Below are 19,554 nucleotides of genomic sequence, written 5' to 3'. Positions count from 1 at the left end.
ACTTGGAAATAAAAAGTTTGTGCTATACGGACCCTCATACTTTAATTTATTGACACTCTGGCCTGACCCTATGGTTTATTTTAAGGCTATTGTGCCTGAACAAACTGAGGCTTTCATTTTATTTTACAAACACACCACAACTTTAAAATAGCATTTTCACATTCCTTCAGGGTAAGGGCAGATTCGAACCAAATTAAGCTTAAACAACGTTTAACTCGAAATCGAGCTTAACTTGTTAGATCTGTTAAACCAAAACAAATGAATAATTTGAGAATTGTTAAAGAGGAAATCTGATGAGACTAAATCAATACTGTTTATTTAATGTTAAACAAAATGGGCATTTTAGGCCTACACTAAAAGAACTTCAAATTTAGAAATTTTTTTTAATATATAAGGCTAAATCAGTTTGGGTCACGTTGATATAAGTAATAATTAAATATTGATTTAAATCCAAAAGGGTTAATTTAAAGTTAACCAATTAATGTTCAAATTTAATATGAAAATAATTTAATTTTATATTCGATTATAATTAATCTAAACATAAATGTTTAAATCAATTCAAACTCTACTTATTTATAAAAAAAAGAGCATAATATTTGAGTCAAACTTGACTCATCTCATCCTAAATTAAATTCGAGGACTAACACTTGTGATTGAATCCAATCTTACATATAATTTTTAATTGTGGGTATCTTCCATATTATTTTATTCACCAATAATAAAACTATTGAAATTAATAACAAGTACTAATTTTTATATTAATGATGATATATTATTATGTGATTAAATAATTTTAAATTAAAGATAATTGTGAATACGATATGATATAATGATATTATGCATATATTATATATAGTTTCCAAAAGGAAATTTTCAAAAGGATATTGCATACAAGCTATAACAATTTTTTTTAAACAAGAAACCTCGCTTGAGATGCCACCGGGAGAGATTTGAACTTACACGCACTCTGTGTATGAAATCCCGTCATTGCCACTCAAGGCAGCTGTAACAATTCTTTTCATATCTGTTACATTACATCTTTCAAAATAGAAATAGACTTAATCGAAAATACAGGTACTAACAAATTATTCAAATCCACGATGCTCCAACAAGCACAGCCATTGACATTCATGACAGTACAACAAAAGCTGAACTTTTAAGACAACCCTTAGAGCTTATCAACCCTGGAATTAGTTTTCCTTGACAAGAACTTCATGCAAATAGGTGGCTTTATGCCTTCTAGAGCAAGAAGTGAACTTGGCAAAGGCCATATCCCGTCCCCACCCATCAAACCGGAAGCCATTGCTGGACCAAAATTATCCAATTTCACATTGTCGATCTTCGACCATATGAATAAAATCAAGCTTCCAACACACGTCAATGCTGAAGTATGGTCCCAAGTAAAAGGGTATAGCCATAGCCATTGGAACAGGAATGTACGACGCAATCTGACGTGCGGATCCCTTATCAGGTTTATCACTACGGCTGCTCCAAAGAAAACACAACAAAGCAAAAGGCAATCTTTTGGCAGCGCTGAGAACCCTTCGATGCTCAATTTAGCCATGTTCCGGTTGACGATAGCAAAGGGAGCAGCATATTCACTTCCAGGAAGGCCAAGGTCATCAAATGTTTGTAGAAAAGCCATAAGACACAAGGGCAAATGATTTGCAGTGCCTATAATTTGGCTCACAAATATGGCCCTTGGAGATGCTATAGTCAAGTAACCAGTTTTGAAATCTTGTGAAAGATCAGAGGCAGTTGAAACAATGTTCATCATGACTCCCACCGGCTGCTAAGCTAGCAAGAACACCAAAATGCTCAGAATCTGCCCAAGCCCCAATTGTAAAGATGGCAAGCTTTTCATAGGTGGATGCAATAGACCAATTCGTGAATCAATTTCGAACCAAACCAGCTTGGATCGGATCCACCCCTAGCTCCACTATAAAATTTGGTGGAGTGGCTCCAATAGTTGCCGTCTTAGACTATTTAAAGCCCACATTCAAACTGGTAGTCCACCTAATCTATAAGCTTTGAACCCCAGAAATTGACTTGGAATAACTGGCATAATTTGGAATTAACTTATACACAATTAAGTCTTTTGCAACCAAATCTTCCAGTAAAATCAAACTAGCCATAAATTATTTAAACAACCATGTAAAAATTGAAACTTTAAGTAAAGTAGAAAGAAAGAGGCTGAAAATTAACATTACCACTGACGGCTATGCTTGAAGAGGCCACAGCACAGGTTTGAATGACTGTGTTCTCTTGCCCGGTAAAGGGTTGCTTTAAAAAGCTGAATTTTTCAAGAAATTTAGTCCCAGTTTTGACAAAGAAGAACCCCAGAAGGCGAGCAGAGACATTGAGAGAAAGAACAAAACCAGTAGTGAGATTCAACTTCATTGCTATGAAGCTGAAAAGCATACTCAACACGAAGCTCTCAACAAAGGCTCTCATTGTCAACTGTCTCTTCCATTAAGGAACCGGCTTTGTTCTCAAAAACCTTCTCCACTGAAGACCCTTCTTCTTTCTCCTTCTTGGCATGTTCATAATCATCTTCTGAGTTGACAATGTCCTCAACTCTTCTTGTTCGTCCCTCATCTTATGTTGTTGATTAATATGCATTTTTGTAATGGTTTTCCAGATGAGAAAAAGAAATAAATATGCATATTGGAGATGGGAATCAATGAAGATGTAAAAATACGAATCTTTGAAGATTCAAGATGACGATTTTATAGGGAATAGAGAAGTTAGTTGGACACTTGGACTCGGAGTCAGTAGGAAAGCAAGATAGAGATTATTGGCACCTTTTATCACGTTAGGAGTCTTGGCTAAGTTTGAACAGAAAGGAAACTAGGGTTAATTCAAGTTTGGAGAGTTATTTTCAAGAATTAAGTTTGTATTTCAGTAAGTTTAAATTTAATAATTTTTTTTAAAAATTAGTTTAAACTTAAATTTGATTATAATACCAAGTTTAGACCAAGCTTGACATAATAGTATTATCAAGTCAAAATCAATCAAAACAATTTTGTTTGATTCATATTTATTGAAAAAATATCATTTTGATGATTTGAATCAAACTTTTTCAAATTTACCAATTTAACAAATCAAATACTCCTTAATTCAAACTCAAATTTGAACTCGATAATATAAAACTCTTTAAACTTAAGTTTATACTTGTTTAAGTCATTCATTTCAAATTTAATCAAATTAAGTTTAGTAAGGAAAGTAAATATACTATATAAAGTCTTACAATTTTAACTTTTCATAAGTTTACTCCCTTACTAATTTTTTAAGTATTTTAATTTATGTATAAAAATATTTTTAAAAAATTAATTTGATAAATAGACAGGACAATGGCTATGTTCGCTTAAATCCGATGCAAATGCAATTTGTCATACCTAGGGATCATCCCATGTCGTGCCCGACAAGCATGGCAAAGTAAGCTCATGGTACAAAGCCCACTATGTGTAATAAAATAGATAGATACAAATATAAATATAAATAATGAAATATCATCGTATAATTATGTAATTTTAAATTACATTAACAATAATAATAAAACTATATACACATACTTTCACAGAGTTGTTAAGTGTTATTTTATCCTCAATTCAAAATCACTCAATTATATGCATATAATTTTATTAATTTTGAATACAAGTTTTTAAAATCAGTAATAATATTATATACACCTAGTTTTTAATATCTAATTGGGTATTTAAATAATATACAATTGATTTTAGATTAAGAATAAAATAACATCAAATATCATATTATCAAACATGAATAATATTGAATGCAACAGAGTGATTGAATATACAACCACTATATCAGTTATGTTAAAGTTTTGCTTTTTATAACATGATTAACATCTCATTATTCCATCTCAAGTTAATAAATTCAAATATTTCACATGAGAGATAATGTTACTTAAGCCCTGGTAATTGTTGTTTCAAGATATATTGCAGATCAAAGGAGCATTGCTAGAAAGCTAGCGGACAGTGCATTCTTTTCCCTTGGCAGAAGACTCACTATTTGTTTCCAACACAACCCTCTTTTCATGTTCTTTTTAAGGCTCAATTTTCTTCCTCCCTTTCACAAATATTTCCTACATCAGAAAAGAATTTCAGGTTCAATACTCCAAAATAGGTTAAAGCAACTCAATTTCTGGGTTGAGATCTCAACAAACCTCGAAGAGATCTCTGTGCATACAGCATAAGTACAGTACCAAGAGCATATTGTTTAAATCCCCTTGCCATCATTGCTATCAAAACCCATAGGAAGATATTGATTCGAAAAACAGTTAAATCTTCAGCCCACCAATCAATAATGGCCTTTGGATGAGATGCCATGGTTGAAATTGCTCCCTTAACACCACTCTCGGCTCTACCAGATACAGAAAACTGGTTTTCTTTACAAGTTATGTATGCTATTGCATCTATGTGATGACCACTAATTTTACTTTCTTTGCAATTGAAAGTAGGCTCTCTGACATATGTAAAACAGTAACTGCTCCTGCAAGGCTCTTGAGTGCTACTTCATTCAAGTAAGCATCAGCTCTTCCAACCAAACTTCCAACTGCATAGTCCTAGGTCATCTCAAGACACTGTGCCGCACATCTAAGCAGGGCAATGTTTTCTGTGTTGATCCCAAAATGAATTCCATAGCAGAATTTTGCTCCAAGTTCAAATGCCTCTGCCTCTGCCCCGCCCAGAGCATCAGATACTTCAATAACAGCAAGATCAGCTTCACTGGATTCAGATACCAGCTTCCTTATGTATCCACATTTTCAGACTAATGGAAACTACCATTAGCCTAGGAGATAAAATAGCAAACATATCACTTATTGACTTGATTCTCTGACTTCTTATTTAGTATGTAGTGGAGCAAAAATATATTTGAAACTGAAAAGCAAGAGTTGAGAGGAATCACACCTTATATGTAATGAAAAGGAAGTTCCTCCAACATGAAAAGTTACATCACTAGGAATCTCCTCAAAGAAAATCCTGAAACAGAATAAGGAAAAATAAGGACTTGAATAAATCATATAAACATGAGTTGAAACTTGAAATGAATGAGGAAAAACAAAGGATTAGAAGCGAACCATTCACTGGCTCTCTTCATGGCAGTGAACAGGAGCTCCTTCTTCTTAGTGGCCATGCTCAGACTGGTGAGCGCATCTATGTTTTTGTTTCTCTCTGATTTTCTTGTTGTGGTTTACTAATGATTCTTCACATACATACATACATATATGTATGTATATATGTATATATATGTATACGTATGCATATGTATAAATTCATGTATGTATGTGTATGCATATGTATGTGTATACATATGTATGTGTATACATACATACATACATACATACATACATACATACATACATATATATATATATATATATATGCAGATATGTATATGTATGCATGTCTATGTGCATGTGTATGTATATATGTATATGCATATGCATATGTATGTGCATGTATGCATATGAATATATGTATATGCATATGTATGTGCATATGTATGCGTATGAATATGCATGTGTACGTATATAGATACATACATATACATACATAAATACGTACACATATGCATATGTATATGAAGACGGTTTATATGTACATATAAGTGTATGTATATATATACACATATTTATATATATATGTTTGCATATATGTACCATGTGTATATATATGTGTATATAGAGTTATTGTTGAGTGAAATCAAAGTCACCCCAGGGAACTTAGTTATAAGTTCTTTTGAACAACTTGAAATGATCATTCTGATTAACTTGAATTAATCCTATATGACAAAGACATAAGTGAAAAAAATTAAATAAATTTAGCTTCTACAAATCTGGCTCTGTAATTCATTTATAACAACAAATTTCATACAAGATAAAAGAAATCTGAATATTACCTGTCTTTTTTAACAAAAGGAAGATAAAGGATTCTTATCAATGTTTTCCATTACATTAACTAGATTTTCAACAAGTACCTTGATGAGTGAATCAACATTGCTAGACAACCTATAAAAAAAAAAGGTTATGTACAAGCTAAAATCTCTTTGAAAAATTAAATGATATTGCTAATAAATTAAATATAAAAATATTAAATAAAGTTATTATATTAATTAACACAGAACAGTAAAAGATATACCACAGACATGTCTAAGTGTCTACAAGAGTTTGATGTGATTGTTGATAACCGTTTCCATTGTTCGTTTGCTTCCATTCATGATATAATTTTGGGGCTAAAATACAACCTTCGCTGTTAACCCAAACTTCAAAGTATATTTAAGAAGCCAAAACCAATTAATACACTCGTTTGTATATCAATACTCCTATACCAAATATATGTTCATCACCATATACATATGCACATTAGATATTGAATTACCTTTTGAAGATCAGAAGCTTAAGCTGTCAGCTTCAACGCTTTGATTGCCGCCAAAAGCTTCCTTACATTCTCAAATAACTGATCCGCAAATGGTGGTTGAGCTTCCCTGCTAATTGATTGTACAAATGAAATATTCTCCACAACCTTGTTAGATTTACCATAAACAAAACGATTAACATTAATAGCAATAAAAACCAAAATCTATACACTGCATTTGCTCAAAATACGACAAGAAAATGGAAACTTTTTTAACATTCCCGTTTGCTTCCCAAAACCCTTAATTAATCTCAGCCTAATCAAAAAAAATATTCGACTACCCTAGCATACATGAATGTTTTTATTTTGTGTCTTGACTCTACAAATAACATATAACTCAAAATTTTCACACTTTAGAGTAATTGTAACAAAATACTGCAGAAAGTAAGGCACAAACATAATTTATCATGGTTAGGGTTTTGATCATATCAACAAAAAAAAAAAAAAAAACTTTCTTTAAGCTACTTCCCCTTTCCTCAAAATTCTTATAAAAAAGCAATGAACAACGCACCTTGACTACAGTGCTTGGATTGATGAGTGAATCAACATTGCTAGACAACCTATAAAAAAAAAAAAGCTATGTACAAGCTAAAATCTCTTTGAAAAATTAAATGATATTGCTAAAAAATTAAGTATAAAAAAATTAAATAAAGTTATTGTATTAATTAACATAGAACAGTAAAAGATATACCACAGACATGTCCAAGTGTCTACAAGACCCTAATGTGATTGTTGATAACCGTTCCCATTGTTCGTTTGCTTCCATTCATGATATAATTTTAGGGATAAAATGGAATCTACAACCTTCACTGTTGACCCAAACTTCAAAGTATATTTAGGAAGCCAAAACCAATTAATACACTCATTTGTATATCAACACCAAATATATGTTCATCCCCACATACATATATACATTAGAAATTGAATTACCTTTTCAAGATCAGAAGCTTAAGCTGACAACTTCAACTCTTTGACTACCACCAAAAAGTTCCTTACATTCTCAAAGAACTGATCCGCAGGTGGTGGTTGAGCTTCCTCGCCGATTGATTATATATATGAAATATTCTCTACAACCTTGTAATATTTACCATAAGCAAAATGATTAACATTAATAGCAGTAAAATGATTAACATTAAGCTGACAATTTCAACTCTTTGACTGCCACCAAAAAGTTCCTTACATTCTCAAAGAACTGATCCGCAGGTGGTGGTTGAGCTTCCTCGCCGATTGATTATATATATGAAATATTCTCTACAACCTTGTAATATTTACCATAAGCAAAATGATTAACATTAATAGCAGTAAAAACCAATACTTGTACAGTGCATTTGCCCAAAATACGAATACCACAAAAAGTAAAAACCAATATTTACAGTGCATTTGCCCAAAATTTCCACAACTTAGAGCAATTGTAACAAAATACCACAAAAAGTAAGGCACAAATATGTATGAGCATGTATATATGTATAAATGTATATGTATGCATATGTTTGTGGATGCATATGTATATATATGTGTATATGAATGTATATGTGTATCGTATGTATGTATGTGAATGTATATGTTTATATGAATATATGTGTATATGTATGCATATGTATATGCATGTATATATATGTGTATGTATACATGTATATACGTATATTATATAGGCATGCATATGTATGTATGTATATGTGTATGTGTATGTAGGTATGTATATGTGTATATGTATGTGTATGTGTATGTAGTTATGTAGGTATGTATATAAGTAGGCATGTAGGTCTGTATACTTAATTTAGGTATGTATGTGAATGTGTATGTATGTAGGTAGGTATGTATATGTATATACACATACATACTTATACATACATACGTACACACACACACATATATATACTATATACTATATGTATACATATAAACCGTCTTTATATATATATATATATGTGCCATGTAGGTCTTTATGTGTGTATATATATATATATATACACACACATATATACACACACACACACATACATGCATATACACATATAATTCAACCATCTTCTTGCTTTTTAAAAAACATCAGCATGGAAGAAAAAGTTATGAGTATCAAAGTATGCAATTAGAAAAGTAAAGTTATTGTTGAGTGAAATTAGACTCCGGAAAGAACTTACAAACAACTTGAAAAGATTATAATAATTAACTAGAATGAATCCTATATGACAAAGACATAAATGAAAACAATAAAAAGAAAAAATGCTTTTACAAATCTAGCTTTGCAATCCTATATTCATCTATAACAATTGATTTCATACCAGATAAAAGAAATTTGAATATCATCTACCTTTCTTTCCGAATGGAAGATAAAAGATTCTTGTTAATGTTCTCCTTTGCACCAACCATATATTCAAATAAGTAACTTGATGAAAGAACTAGCATCATTGGACAACCCATAAAAATAAAATGCTATGTACAAGTTGAAATCCCTTTGAAAAATTAAATGATATTATTAGAAAATTGAGTATAAAAATATTAAATAAAGTTGTTTGTATTAATTAACATAGAGCAGTAAAAGATATACAATAGTTTCAACAGTGACCATGGTATCATTGGTAGGTAAATATTGGTAGGACAAACAATCATTAATTAATATTTACAAAGATTACACAAGTTTAATTCCAGGCTTATAAAAAATTGGAGGGCAATTAGGTTTGAGTAAACATGAATCCTTGTGCCATGTTAATAACCATACAACCAAACAACATATACTTGGCAGAACCAATTACTACAATCGATTGTATATCAATTCTCACATGCATATGCCAAAAATAAGTTCATCTCCACATACTATACATTAGAAATTAAATTACCTTTTCAAGATCACAAGCTTAAATGCTGAAGCTTCAACTCTTTGACAGCCGCCAAAAAGTTTCTTACATTCTCATATAACTGATACAAAGGTCGCGGTTGAGTTTTCCCGCTGAATGATTGTATATAAGAAATGTTCTCCACAACCTAGAAATATTTTCCATAAGCAGAAAGATTAACATTAATAGCAGTAAAAACCAATACTTGTATACCGCATTTGCTAAAAATAGGGCAGGAAAATGGAAACTTTTTTAACATTTCCCTTCATTAATCTTAGCATAATAAAAAAATATTCAGCTACCCTAGTATACATGAATGTCATTATTTTGTATCCTAAATCTACAAATAACATATAACTCAAAATTTTCACACTTAGTATTTGTAACAAAATAGTACGGGCAATTTATCATAGTCAGGGTTTCGATCATATCAACATTGAACAACAAACAACAGAAAACACTTTCTTAACCTACTTCCCCTTTCCTGAAAAATTCTTAAAAAAAAAAAGTGTGAATATAATGCACCTTGGCTATAGCACCTGGATTGATCTTGTTAATGACATTGCAGAGAATGAGATCAATTCTCAAGCGAGAAATGAACACTCTCTTTGACAGCTGCCTTGATATAACCAGAGGCCCGACTAAGCTTTCAAGCTACGTAACTGCTTGAAATTGCTTCCCCGCTGCAAAATCAAGCACAAAATCAATTACCATTTTTCTGCTTTATTACTGAAAATCTAGATACAAACACCAAAATAAAAAGTAAAACTGAATTGTTTAATCCTTCTCTTTTACACTATCAAGGACCCAGTAAACAATCTTAAACACAAAATTCAAGATTATTGAAAAAGAAGAAGGAAACAATAGACCATCTGCTTCTTCAGCTTTTCTTGAAGCTAAATTGAACACATGTAACCCAGTTTTACACTATTCTCCAAAACAAATCCAATTTTCTTGTTCTTTACAAAAAAAAAAAAAAAAGAAGAAGAAAGATTACTGAAAGAAAATTCAAGATTATTGGAAAAAAGAAGAAGAAGAAAGATAGAATAACCTGCTTCTTCACCTTTTCTTGAACTCATGTAACCTAGTTCTTGCACTATTCTGAAAAAAAATCCAATCTTCTTGTTCCTTACAGAAAGAAGAAGAAGAAGAAAGATTATTGAAAAAAACAAGAAGATGAAAGATAGACCAACCTCCTTCAGCATTCTGTAACCCAGTTCTTGCACCATTCTCCATAAAAATCCAGTCTTCTTGTTCCCTGCAAAAAAAAAATTTCATTACAAAAAAGAAAACCATTCAAAGGAATATAAACTCATTCGCAAATCAATCAAATGTAGGTTATGTAGAAAACTCCTCTTTATATCTTCTTCATGCCCAACCGTCTGACGCAAGATAAACACTGATAGGATTGTGATATCGTGCACAAAAATACATAAGGTTGATAAAGTTCAACGGACGACAAGGATTCAATGCAATTTGCAAAGCAATCCTTTTACTCAATCTTGAATTTTATTGATAACTTGGCTAATTAAAAAGACCTAAGCCCTTTTTATACATAGGGTAGACTCTTCTAATTAAAATATAAATTTTAACTCTACAAGAATTAGGACACTAGCTTAATTAGAATTAGGAATATTAATTAATTTCAAATTCTAGGAAATTATGATTCTAGAAAATTGATTAATACATTACTAATTAAAATTGAGCTTCCCTAAACAAATAATCCTAAGAACTCATTAATATTTAATAACTTTTCCTAAACATAAATTATTCTTATTAAACTTAATTTCCTAAACATAAAATATTCCTAAGCTTAAAATAAGACTCTTGGCAACTTAAATTACCTATTAAGTACTTACCACACTAGGAAAGTAACTTTAAATTAAATACTTAAAAACATTAGGAAAATTAAATTAAATTAGGAAAGTTAAATTAAATTAAACTTTCCACAACTAGAAAACATGATACCTCATGCCACATGAGCACACCACACCACTTTGTCATGTCACGCCAAACATATTGTCACGTCATCCTTGACTGTTATGTCATCCACCGGTCCTCTTTTTTGTCTTTGGCATCCTATGTTTTCCCGGGTCGCAACCTCAAAGTTTCCGCAAACAATGCACAGTTGTCCAAGCTAGCACTAAAATAGAATATAAACGGTTAGTAGATACTACAACTGAAAATATATGAATTGAATATCTCCGTCACAAACTTCATGCCTCCCCACAACTTCCCACCTCTTTGGTGTGTATAATCACGCCACTCTATACTTGACAACATATCCAGTCTTCCACACTTGCACAAATTAACTTTAAATTAAATACTTAAAAACATTAGGAAAATTAAATTAAATTAGGAACGTTAAATTAAATTAAACTTTCCACAACTAGAAAACATGACACCTCATGCCACATAAGCACACCACACCATTTTGTCATGTCATGCCAAACATGTTGTCACGTCATCCTTGACTGTCATGTCATCCACCCGTCCTCCTTTTCGTCTTTAGCTTCCTATATTTTCCTGGGTCGCAACCTCAAAGTTTCCACAAACAATGCACAGTTGTCCAAGCTAGCACTAAAGTAGAATATTAACGGTTAGTAGATACTACAATTGAAAATATGTGGATTGAATATCTCCGTCACAAACTTCGTGGCTCCCCACAACTTCCCACCTTTTTGGTGTGTATAATCACGCCACTCTATACTTGACAACATATCCAGTCTTCCACACTTGCACAAAGAACATTAAGATTGACAACCACTTCATTCACGAATGGTTGGTTTGGTCAACCTTTTATTAATTTTATTTCTTCAATTGACCAACCAGCTAACATTTTTATAGAAAGTCCTTTACACAGTTTCATCTCTTACGATCCAAGCTGATGGTCTAGTCTACCCCATTAGCTTGCAGGGGATGTTAAATAAAACCAAGTCTTCCTCATTGACACATCCAAATTGAGTTTAAAATTTGACATTAAATTTTGACAAAAGATTTAAGTTTAAATTTTGATACTTCGAAAATTAAATTTTGAGTATGATAAGGAAAAAATAGCCAAGAACTTCTGTGTTTTTGTTTCTCTTTGATTTCTTCTTGTGGGTTTACTAATGATTCTTCACATACATATGTACATACATATATGTACGTATATATGTATGTATACGTATGCATATGTATATATGAACATCCATGCATATGTATTTGTATGTATATATGTATGTATGTATGTGTATGTATATTTATATATATGTATATTTATGCATATGTATGTGCATGCATATGTATATATGTATATGTATGCGTATGTATGTATTTATGTATGTATGTATGTGTATGTGTATGCGTATGTATATATGAATCTGTATGTCTATGTATGTATATGTATGTATGTATGTGCATGCGTATGTATATATGTATGTGTATGTCTATGTATGTATATGTATATATGTATATGTATGCATATGTATGTATGTATGTATGTGTATGTATAAGTGTGCATATGTATGTGTATGTATATGTATGTGTATGTATATATGTATGCATATGTATGTGTATGTGTATGTATATGTATATATGTAGGTATGAATACGTGTGTGTATGCATATGTAGGTATGTAGGTATGTATATGTATGTGTATGTGTATGTGTATGTAGGTATGTATATGTGCATGTGTATGTAGCGATGTATATTTATGTATATAGATACATACATACTTATACATACATACATACGTACACGTATATACATATGTATATGAAGATGGTTTATATGTATATATATGCATATAAACCAACCATCTTCTTACTTTTTAAAAAGCATCAGCATGGAAGAAAGACTTACAGGAATCAAAGTATGCAATCAGAAAATTACTTTTCAAGATCAGAAGCTTCAAAAGCTGGCAGCTTCAACTCTTTGACTGCCACCAAAAAGTTCCTTGATTAATATTTACCAAGATTACACAAGTTTCATTCCAGGCTTATAAAAAATTGTATGGCAATTAAGTTTGAGTAGACGTGAATCCTTGTGCCGTGTTAATAACCATACAACCATACAACATATACTTGGCAGAACCAATTACTACAATCGATTGTATATCAACACTCACACGCCAAAAATAAATTCATCTCCACATACTATACATTAGAAATTAAATTACCTTTTCAAGATCACAAGCTTAAATGCTGGCAGCTTCAACTCTTTGATTGCCACCAAAAAGTTTCTTACATTCTCATATAACTGATACAAAGGTCTCAGTTGAGCTTCCCCGCTGAATGATTGCATATAAGAAATGTTCTCCACAACCTAGTAATATTTTCCATAAGCAGAAAGATTAACGCTAATAGCAGTGAAAACCAATACTTGTATACTGCATTCGCTAAAAATAGGGCAAGAAAATGGAAACTATTTTAACATTTCCATTTGCTTGCCAAAGCCCTTCATTAATCTTAGCCTGATAAAAAAAATATTCAGCTACCCTAGTATACATGAATGTCATTATTTTGTATCCTAAATCTACAAATAACATATAACTCAAAATTTTCACACTTAGTATTATTTGTAACAAAATAGTACGGGCAAAAACATAATTTATCATAGTCAGGGTTTCGATCATATCAACATAGAACAACAAACAACAGAAAACACTTTCTTAACCTACTTCCCCTTTCCTGAAAAATTCTTAAAAAAAAAAAAGTGTGAATATAATGCACCTTGGCTATAGCACCTGGATTGATCTTGTTAATGACATTGCAGAGAATAAGATCAATTCTCAAGCGAGAAATGAACACTCTTTGACAGCTGCCTTGATATAACCAGAGGCCCGACTAAGCTTTCAAGCTACACAACTGCTTGAAATTGCTTCCACGCTGCAAAATCAAGCACAAAATCAATTACCATTTTTTCTGCTTTATTGCTGAAAATCTAGATACAGACACCAAAATAAAAAGTAAAACTGAATTGTTTAATCCTTCTCTTTTACACTATCAAGGACCCAGTAAACAATCTTAAACACAAAATTCAAGATTATTGAAAAAAGAAGAAGGAAACAATAGACCATCTGCTTCTTCAGCTTTTCTTGAAGCTAAATTGAACTCATGTAACCCAGTTTTTACACTATTCTCCAAAACAAATCCAATTTTCTTGTTCTTTACAAAAAAAAAAAAAAGAAGAAGAAAGATTACTGAAAGAAAATTCAAGATTATTGGAAAAAAGAAGAAGAAGAAAGATAGAATAACCTGCTTCTTCACCTTTTCTTGAACTCATGTAACCTAGTTCTTGCACTATTCTGAAAAAAAATCCAATCTTCTTGTTCCTTATAGAAAGAAGAAGAAGAAGAAAGATTATTGAAAATGCAAGATTATTGAAAAAAACAAGAAGACAAAAGATGGACCAACCTCCTTCTTCAGCATTTCTTGAAGTGAAATTGAAGTCATGTAACCCAGTTCTTGCACCATTCTCCATAAAATCCAGTCTTCTTGTTTCCTACAAAAAATAAAATTCATTACAAAAAAGAAAACCATTCAAAGGAAAATAAACTCATTCGCAAATCAATCAAATGCAGGTTATGTAGAAAACTCCTCTTTATATATTCTTCATGCCGAGCAGTCTAACGTAGGACAAGCATTGATAGGGTTGTGATATCATTCACAAATATGCATAGGGTTGATAAAGTTCAACGAACGACAAGGATTAAATGCAATTTGCAAAGCAATCCTTTTACTTAATCCTGAATTTTATTGATAACTTGGCTAATTACAAAGACCTAAGCCCTTTTTATACATAAGGTAGACTCTCCTAATTAAAATATAAATTTTAACTCTACAAGAATTAGGATACTAGCTTAATTAGAATTAGTAATATTAATTAATTCCAAAATCTAGGAAATTATGATTCTAAAAAATTAATTAATACATTACTAATTAAAACTGAGCTTCACTAAACAAATAATCCTAAGATCTCCTTAATATTTAATAACTTTTCCTAAACATAAATTATTCTTATTAAACTTAATTTCCTAAACATAAAATATTCCTTAGCTTAATATAAGATTCTTGGCAACTTAAATTACCTATTAAGTACTTACCACACTAGGAAAGTAACTTTAAATTAAATACTTAAAAGCATTAGGAATTAGGAAAGTTAAATTAAATTAAACTTTCCACAACTAGAAAACATGACACCTCATGCCACATGAGCATACCACACCACTTTGTCATGTCACGTCATCCTTGGCTGCCATGTCATCCACCCGTCCTCTCTTTTGTCTTCGGTATCCTATATTTTCCTGGGTCACAACCTCAAAGTTTCCACAAACAATGCACAATTGTCCGAGCTAGCACTGAAGTAGAATATAAATGGTTAGTAGATACTACAGTTGAAAATATGTGGATTGAATATCTTTGTCACAAACTTCATGCCTCCCCACAACTTCCCACCTCTTTGGTGTGTATAATCACGCCACTCCATACTTGACAACATATCTAATCTTCCACACTTGCACAAAGAACATTAAGATTGACAACCACTTCATTCACGAATGGTTGGTTTGGTCAACCTTTTATTAATTTTATTTCTTCAGTTGACCAACCAACTAACACTTTTATAGAGAGACTATCCTTTGCACATTTTCATCTCTTACAATCCAAGCTGATGGTCTAGTCTACCCCATTAGCTTGCAAGGGATGTTAAATAAAACCAAGTCTTCCTCATCGACACATCCAAATTGAGTTTAAAATTTGAGATTAAATTTTGACATAAGATTTAAGTTTAAATTTTGATGCTAAATTTAATCGGAAATTAAATTTTGAGTACAATAAGGAAAAAAATAGCCAAGAACTTCTATGTTTTTGTTTCTCTTTGATTTCTTTGTTGTGGGTTTACTAATGATTCTTCACATACATACGTACATACATAAATATGTATATATGTATGTATACGTATGCATACGTATGCATATGTATGTGTATGCATATATGTATGTATGTATGTATGTATGTATATGTATATTTATATATATGTATATATGCATATGTATGTGCATGTATATATGTATATTTATGCATTTGTATGTGCATGTATATATGTATATTTATGCATGTATGTGTATGTATATATGCATGTGTACGTCTATGTATGTAGATGTATATATGTATATGTATGCATATGTATGTATGTATGTATGTGTATGTGTATGCGTATGTATGTATGTATGTATGTATGTATGCGTAAGCGTATGTATATATGCATGTGTACGTCTATGTATGTATATGTATATATGTTTATGTATGTATGTATGTGTACGTCTATGTATGCATATGTATGTATGTATGTATATATGCATGTGTGTACGTCTATGTATGTATATGTATACATGTATATATGTATATGTATGCATATGTATATATGTATGTATGTATGTATATGCATATGTATATATGTATGCGTATGCATGTATATATGTATGTGTACGTCTATGTATGCGTATGCATGTATATATGTATGTGTACGTCTATGTATGCATATGTATATATATATGTATGTATGTGCATGCGTATGTATATGTATATATGTATGCATATGTGTATATGTATATGTATGCATATGTATATATATATGTATGTATGTGCATGCGTATGTATATATGAATCTGTATATATGTATGTATGTAGATATGCACATGTATGCATATGTATATATGTATATATGTATGTATGTATGTGTATATATATATACATACATACACAAACATTTACAGACCTACATATATACATATACATATGCATACATATACATACATAATGTACATACCTACATGTATGCATGTAGGTATGTTTGTATGTATGTCTATACATATGTATATGTATGTAGGTATGTGTATGTATATTTATATATGTATATGCATATATGTAGGTATGTATGTGTATGTGTAAAATATATGTATGTGTATGTATATAGGGGTGTGTGTGTGTGTGTGTATGTAGGTATGTATTTACGTATGTATGCGTATGTATAAGTATACACATGTATGTGTATGTATATGTATATATGATGCATATGTATGTGCATATGTATGTGTATGTATATGTATATATGTAGGTATGAATATGTGTGTGTATGTATATGAAATGTGCATGTGTATGCAGGTAAGTATATGTATGTGTATGTGTATGTAGGCATATGTAGGCATGTAGGTATGTATATGTGTATATATATTTATGTATATAGATACATACATACATGTATAACCATCTTCTTACTTTTTTAAAAACATCAGCATGGAAGAAAGACTTAACAGGAATCAAAGTATGAAATCAGAAAATTACTCATTGTAGAGTGAAATCAGCTCACCTCAAAGAACTTAATTACCTTTTCAAGATCAGAAGCTTCAAAAGCTGGCAGCTTCAACCCTTTGAGTGCCACCAAAAAGTTCTTTACATTCTCAATTAACTGATACAAGGGTGGCGGATGAGCTTCCCTGCTGAATGATCGTATATATTTTCTATAAGCAGAAAGACTAACACTAATAGCAGTAAAAACCAATACTAGTATACTACATTTGCCAAAAATAGGGCAAGAATATGGAAACTATTTTAACATTTCCATTTGCTTGCCAAAGCCCTTCATTAATCTTAACCTAATAAAAAAAAATTCAGCTACCCTAGTATACATGAATGTTATTATTTTGTGTCCTAAATCTACAAATAACATATAACTCAAAATTTTCACACTCAGTAATTGTAACAAAATAGTAAGGACAAAAACATAATTTATCATAGTTTTGGTTCATAGAAAAACAAACAACAGAAAACACTTTCTTAACTTATTTCCCCTTTCCTCAAAATTCTTAAAAAATAAAAAAGTGAATATAAGGCACCTTGGCTACAGCACCTGGATTGATCTTGTTCATGCTGTTGCAGAGTATGAGAGCAATTCTCAAGCGAGAAATCAACACTCTCTCTGATGGCTGCAATGATATAACTAGAGGCTCAACTAAGCTTTCAAGCTACGCAACTGCTGGAAATTGCTTCCAAGCTGCAAAATCAAACACAAAACCAATGAACATTTTCTGCTTTATTGTTGAAAATCTAGATAAAAACACTGAAATAAAAAGTAAAACTGAATTGTTTAATCCTTCTCTTTTACACTATTAGGGACCCAGTAAACAACCTTAAACATAAAATTCAAGATTATTGAAAAAAATAAGAAGAAAGGTAGACCAACCTGCTTCTTCAGCTTTTCTTGAAGCCAAATTGAAGTCATGCAACCCAGTTCTTGCACTATTCTCCAAAAAAATCCAATTTTCATGTTCCTTACTGAAAAAAGAAGAAAAAAGATTATTGAAAATTCAAGATTATTGAAAAAAAGAAGAAGAAGAAGAAAGATAGACCAACCTGCTTCTTCAGCTTTTCTTGAAGCCAAATTGGAGTCGTGTAACCCAGTTCCTGCACTATTCTCCAAAAAAAGCCATATATGTACACATACATACATACATACATACATGTATGCATATATGAAAATATATATATACATATATATATATGTATATGTATGCATATGTATGTGTATATGCATACATGTATATATGTATATCTATGCATATCTATTTGCATGTACAGATGTGTGTGTGTGTGCGCGCACGCGCATGTGTGTGTATGTATGTATGTATGTATGTATATGTATATAAGTATCTATATACATACATAAATATGATTCTTCACACACACACACACATATATGTACACACATATATACATATAAATCATCTTTTTTGCTTTACAAAAATTTTAACAAGCACGCATTTGTAAAGTCTTGTCAGTCGCAATTTAAAAAGATTACCTGAGAATTCTCTAGTCACAATTTAATTTAAAAAACAACAGCATGGAAGAACGCAATGAAATCAGAAAAGTAGAGTTATTGTTAAGTAAAATCAAACTCACCTCAAGGAACTTAGTTTTAAGTTCTTTTGAACAACTTGAAAGGATCATACTAAATAACTTGAATGAATCCTATATGACAAAGACATAAGTGAGAATAATTAAATAAAATTAGTTTCCACAAATCTAGCTCTGTAATTCGTTTATAACAATAAATTTCAAACAAGATAAAAGAATCCGAATATTACCTGTCTTTCTTTACAAAAAAAAAGGTAAAGGATTCTTGTCAATGTTTTCCTTTGTGCCAACCATATTTTCAGCAAGTACCTTGATGAGTGAATCAGCATCACTAGACAACCTATGAAAATAAAATGCTATGTACAAGCTGAAATCTCTTTGGAAAAT

General features: G+C 31.1%; 2 protein-coding genes and 1 long non-coding RNA gene across 22 annotated transcripts; all 3 read right to left on the bottom strand.

Moving 5' to 3' along the window:
* Positions 1 to 870: 870 nt before the first annotated feature.
* LOC123203945 (probable metal-nicotianamine transporter YSL8) lies at positions 871 to 2,828 on the bottom strand. The gene is given in 5 exon segments (XM_044620443.1): positions 871 to 1,376; positions 1,378 to 1,447; positions 1,450 to 1,629; positions 1,632 to 1,666; positions 1,668 to 2,828. Coding segments are annotated over 5 exon segments (603 nt in total). The 5' UTR covers positions 1,778 to 2,828; the 3' UTR covers positions 871 to 1,168.
* A 943-nt stretch (positions 2,829 to 3,771) lies between these two features.
* On the bottom strand, positions 3,772 to 5,307 carry LOC123203946 (BTB/POZ domain-containing protein SR1IP1-like). Of its 2 annotated transcripts, none has more exons than XM_044620444.1 (4): positions 5,105 to 5,307; positions 4,935 to 5,006; positions 4,190 to 4,751; positions 3,772 to 4,108 (listed from the first exon to the last, which is right to left on the bottom strand). In XM_044620444.1, the coding sequence occupies exons 1-3, from the start codon at positions 5,158 to 5,160 to the stop codon at positions 4,589 to 4,591; spliced, it is 291 nt and encodes a 96-aa protein (XP_044476379.1). In that variant the 5' UTR covers positions 5,161 to 5,307; the 3' UTR covers positions 3,772 to 4,108; positions 4,190 to 4,588. The 2 variants fall into 2 exon arrangements, 1 of the variants encoding a protein (XP_044476379.1); XR_006499404.1 differs by having other exon boundaries at positions 4,190 to 4,815; positions 5,105 to 5,305.
* Positions 5,308 to 5,962: 655 nt separating this feature from the next.
* Positions 5,963 to 18,853, bottom strand: LOC123203948. 19 transcript variants are annotated; one of them, XR_006499418.1, is made up of 22 exons: positions 18,667 to 18,853; positions 18,497 to 18,588; positions 18,164 to 18,307; positions 17,642 to 17,753; positions 15,477 to 15,614; positions 14,671 to 14,758; positions 14,512 to 14,588; positions 13,987 to 14,142; positions 13,434 to 13,579; positions 13,118 to 13,193; positions 11,680 to 11,854; positions 11,515 to 11,564; positions 11,243 to 11,417; positions 10,468 to 10,532; positions 10,326 to 10,375; positions 9,800 to 9,957; positions 9,278 to 9,422; positions 7,621 to 7,698; positions 7,371 to 7,514; positions 7,132 to 7,262; positions 6,952 to 7,000; positions 5,963 to 6,548 (listed from the first exon to the last, which is right to left on the bottom strand). It is a non-coding gene; the product is annotated as an uncharacterized LOC123203948 (long non-coding RNA). The 19 variants fall into 19 exon arrangements; XR_006499410.1 differs by having other exon boundaries at positions 5,963 to 6,034; positions 6,165 to 6,548; positions 11,243 to 11,854; XR_006499406.1 differs by having other exon boundaries at positions 5,963 to 6,288; positions 6,405 to 6,548; positions 11,243 to 11,854.
* Between the last annotated feature and the right edge of the window lie 701 nt (positions 18,854 to 19,554).

The sequence above is a fragment of the Mangifera indica genome, chromosome 20 (assembly GCF_011075055.1).
Source record: "Mangifera indica cultivar Alphonso chromosome 20, CATAS_Mindica_2.1, whole genome shotgun sequence".
Taxonomy (NCBI): Eukaryota; Viridiplantae; Streptophyta; class Magnoliopsida; order Sapindales; family Anacardiaceae; genus Mangifera; species Mangifera indica.
The sequence above is the reverse complement of the archived record's forward strand: the minus strand, read 5'-3'. Positions and strand labels throughout refer to the sequence as shown.

Excerpts from the sequence above, each read along its gene's own strand:
- LOC123203946 (XM_044620444.1), bottom strand. The coding sequence starts at position 5,160 with ATGGCCACTAAGAAGAAGGAGCTCCTGTTCACTGCCATGAAGAGAGCC. Across the intron at positions 5,007-5,104 it reads ATGAAGAGAGCCAGTGAATG|GATTTTCTTTGAGGAGATTC; the intron begins GTTCGCTTCTAA and ends ATTCTGTTTCAG. Across the intron at positions 4,752-4,934 it reads TCCTTTTCATTACATATAAG|TGAAGCTGATCTTGCTGTTA; the intron begins GTGTGATTCCTC and ends ATCTGAATCCAG.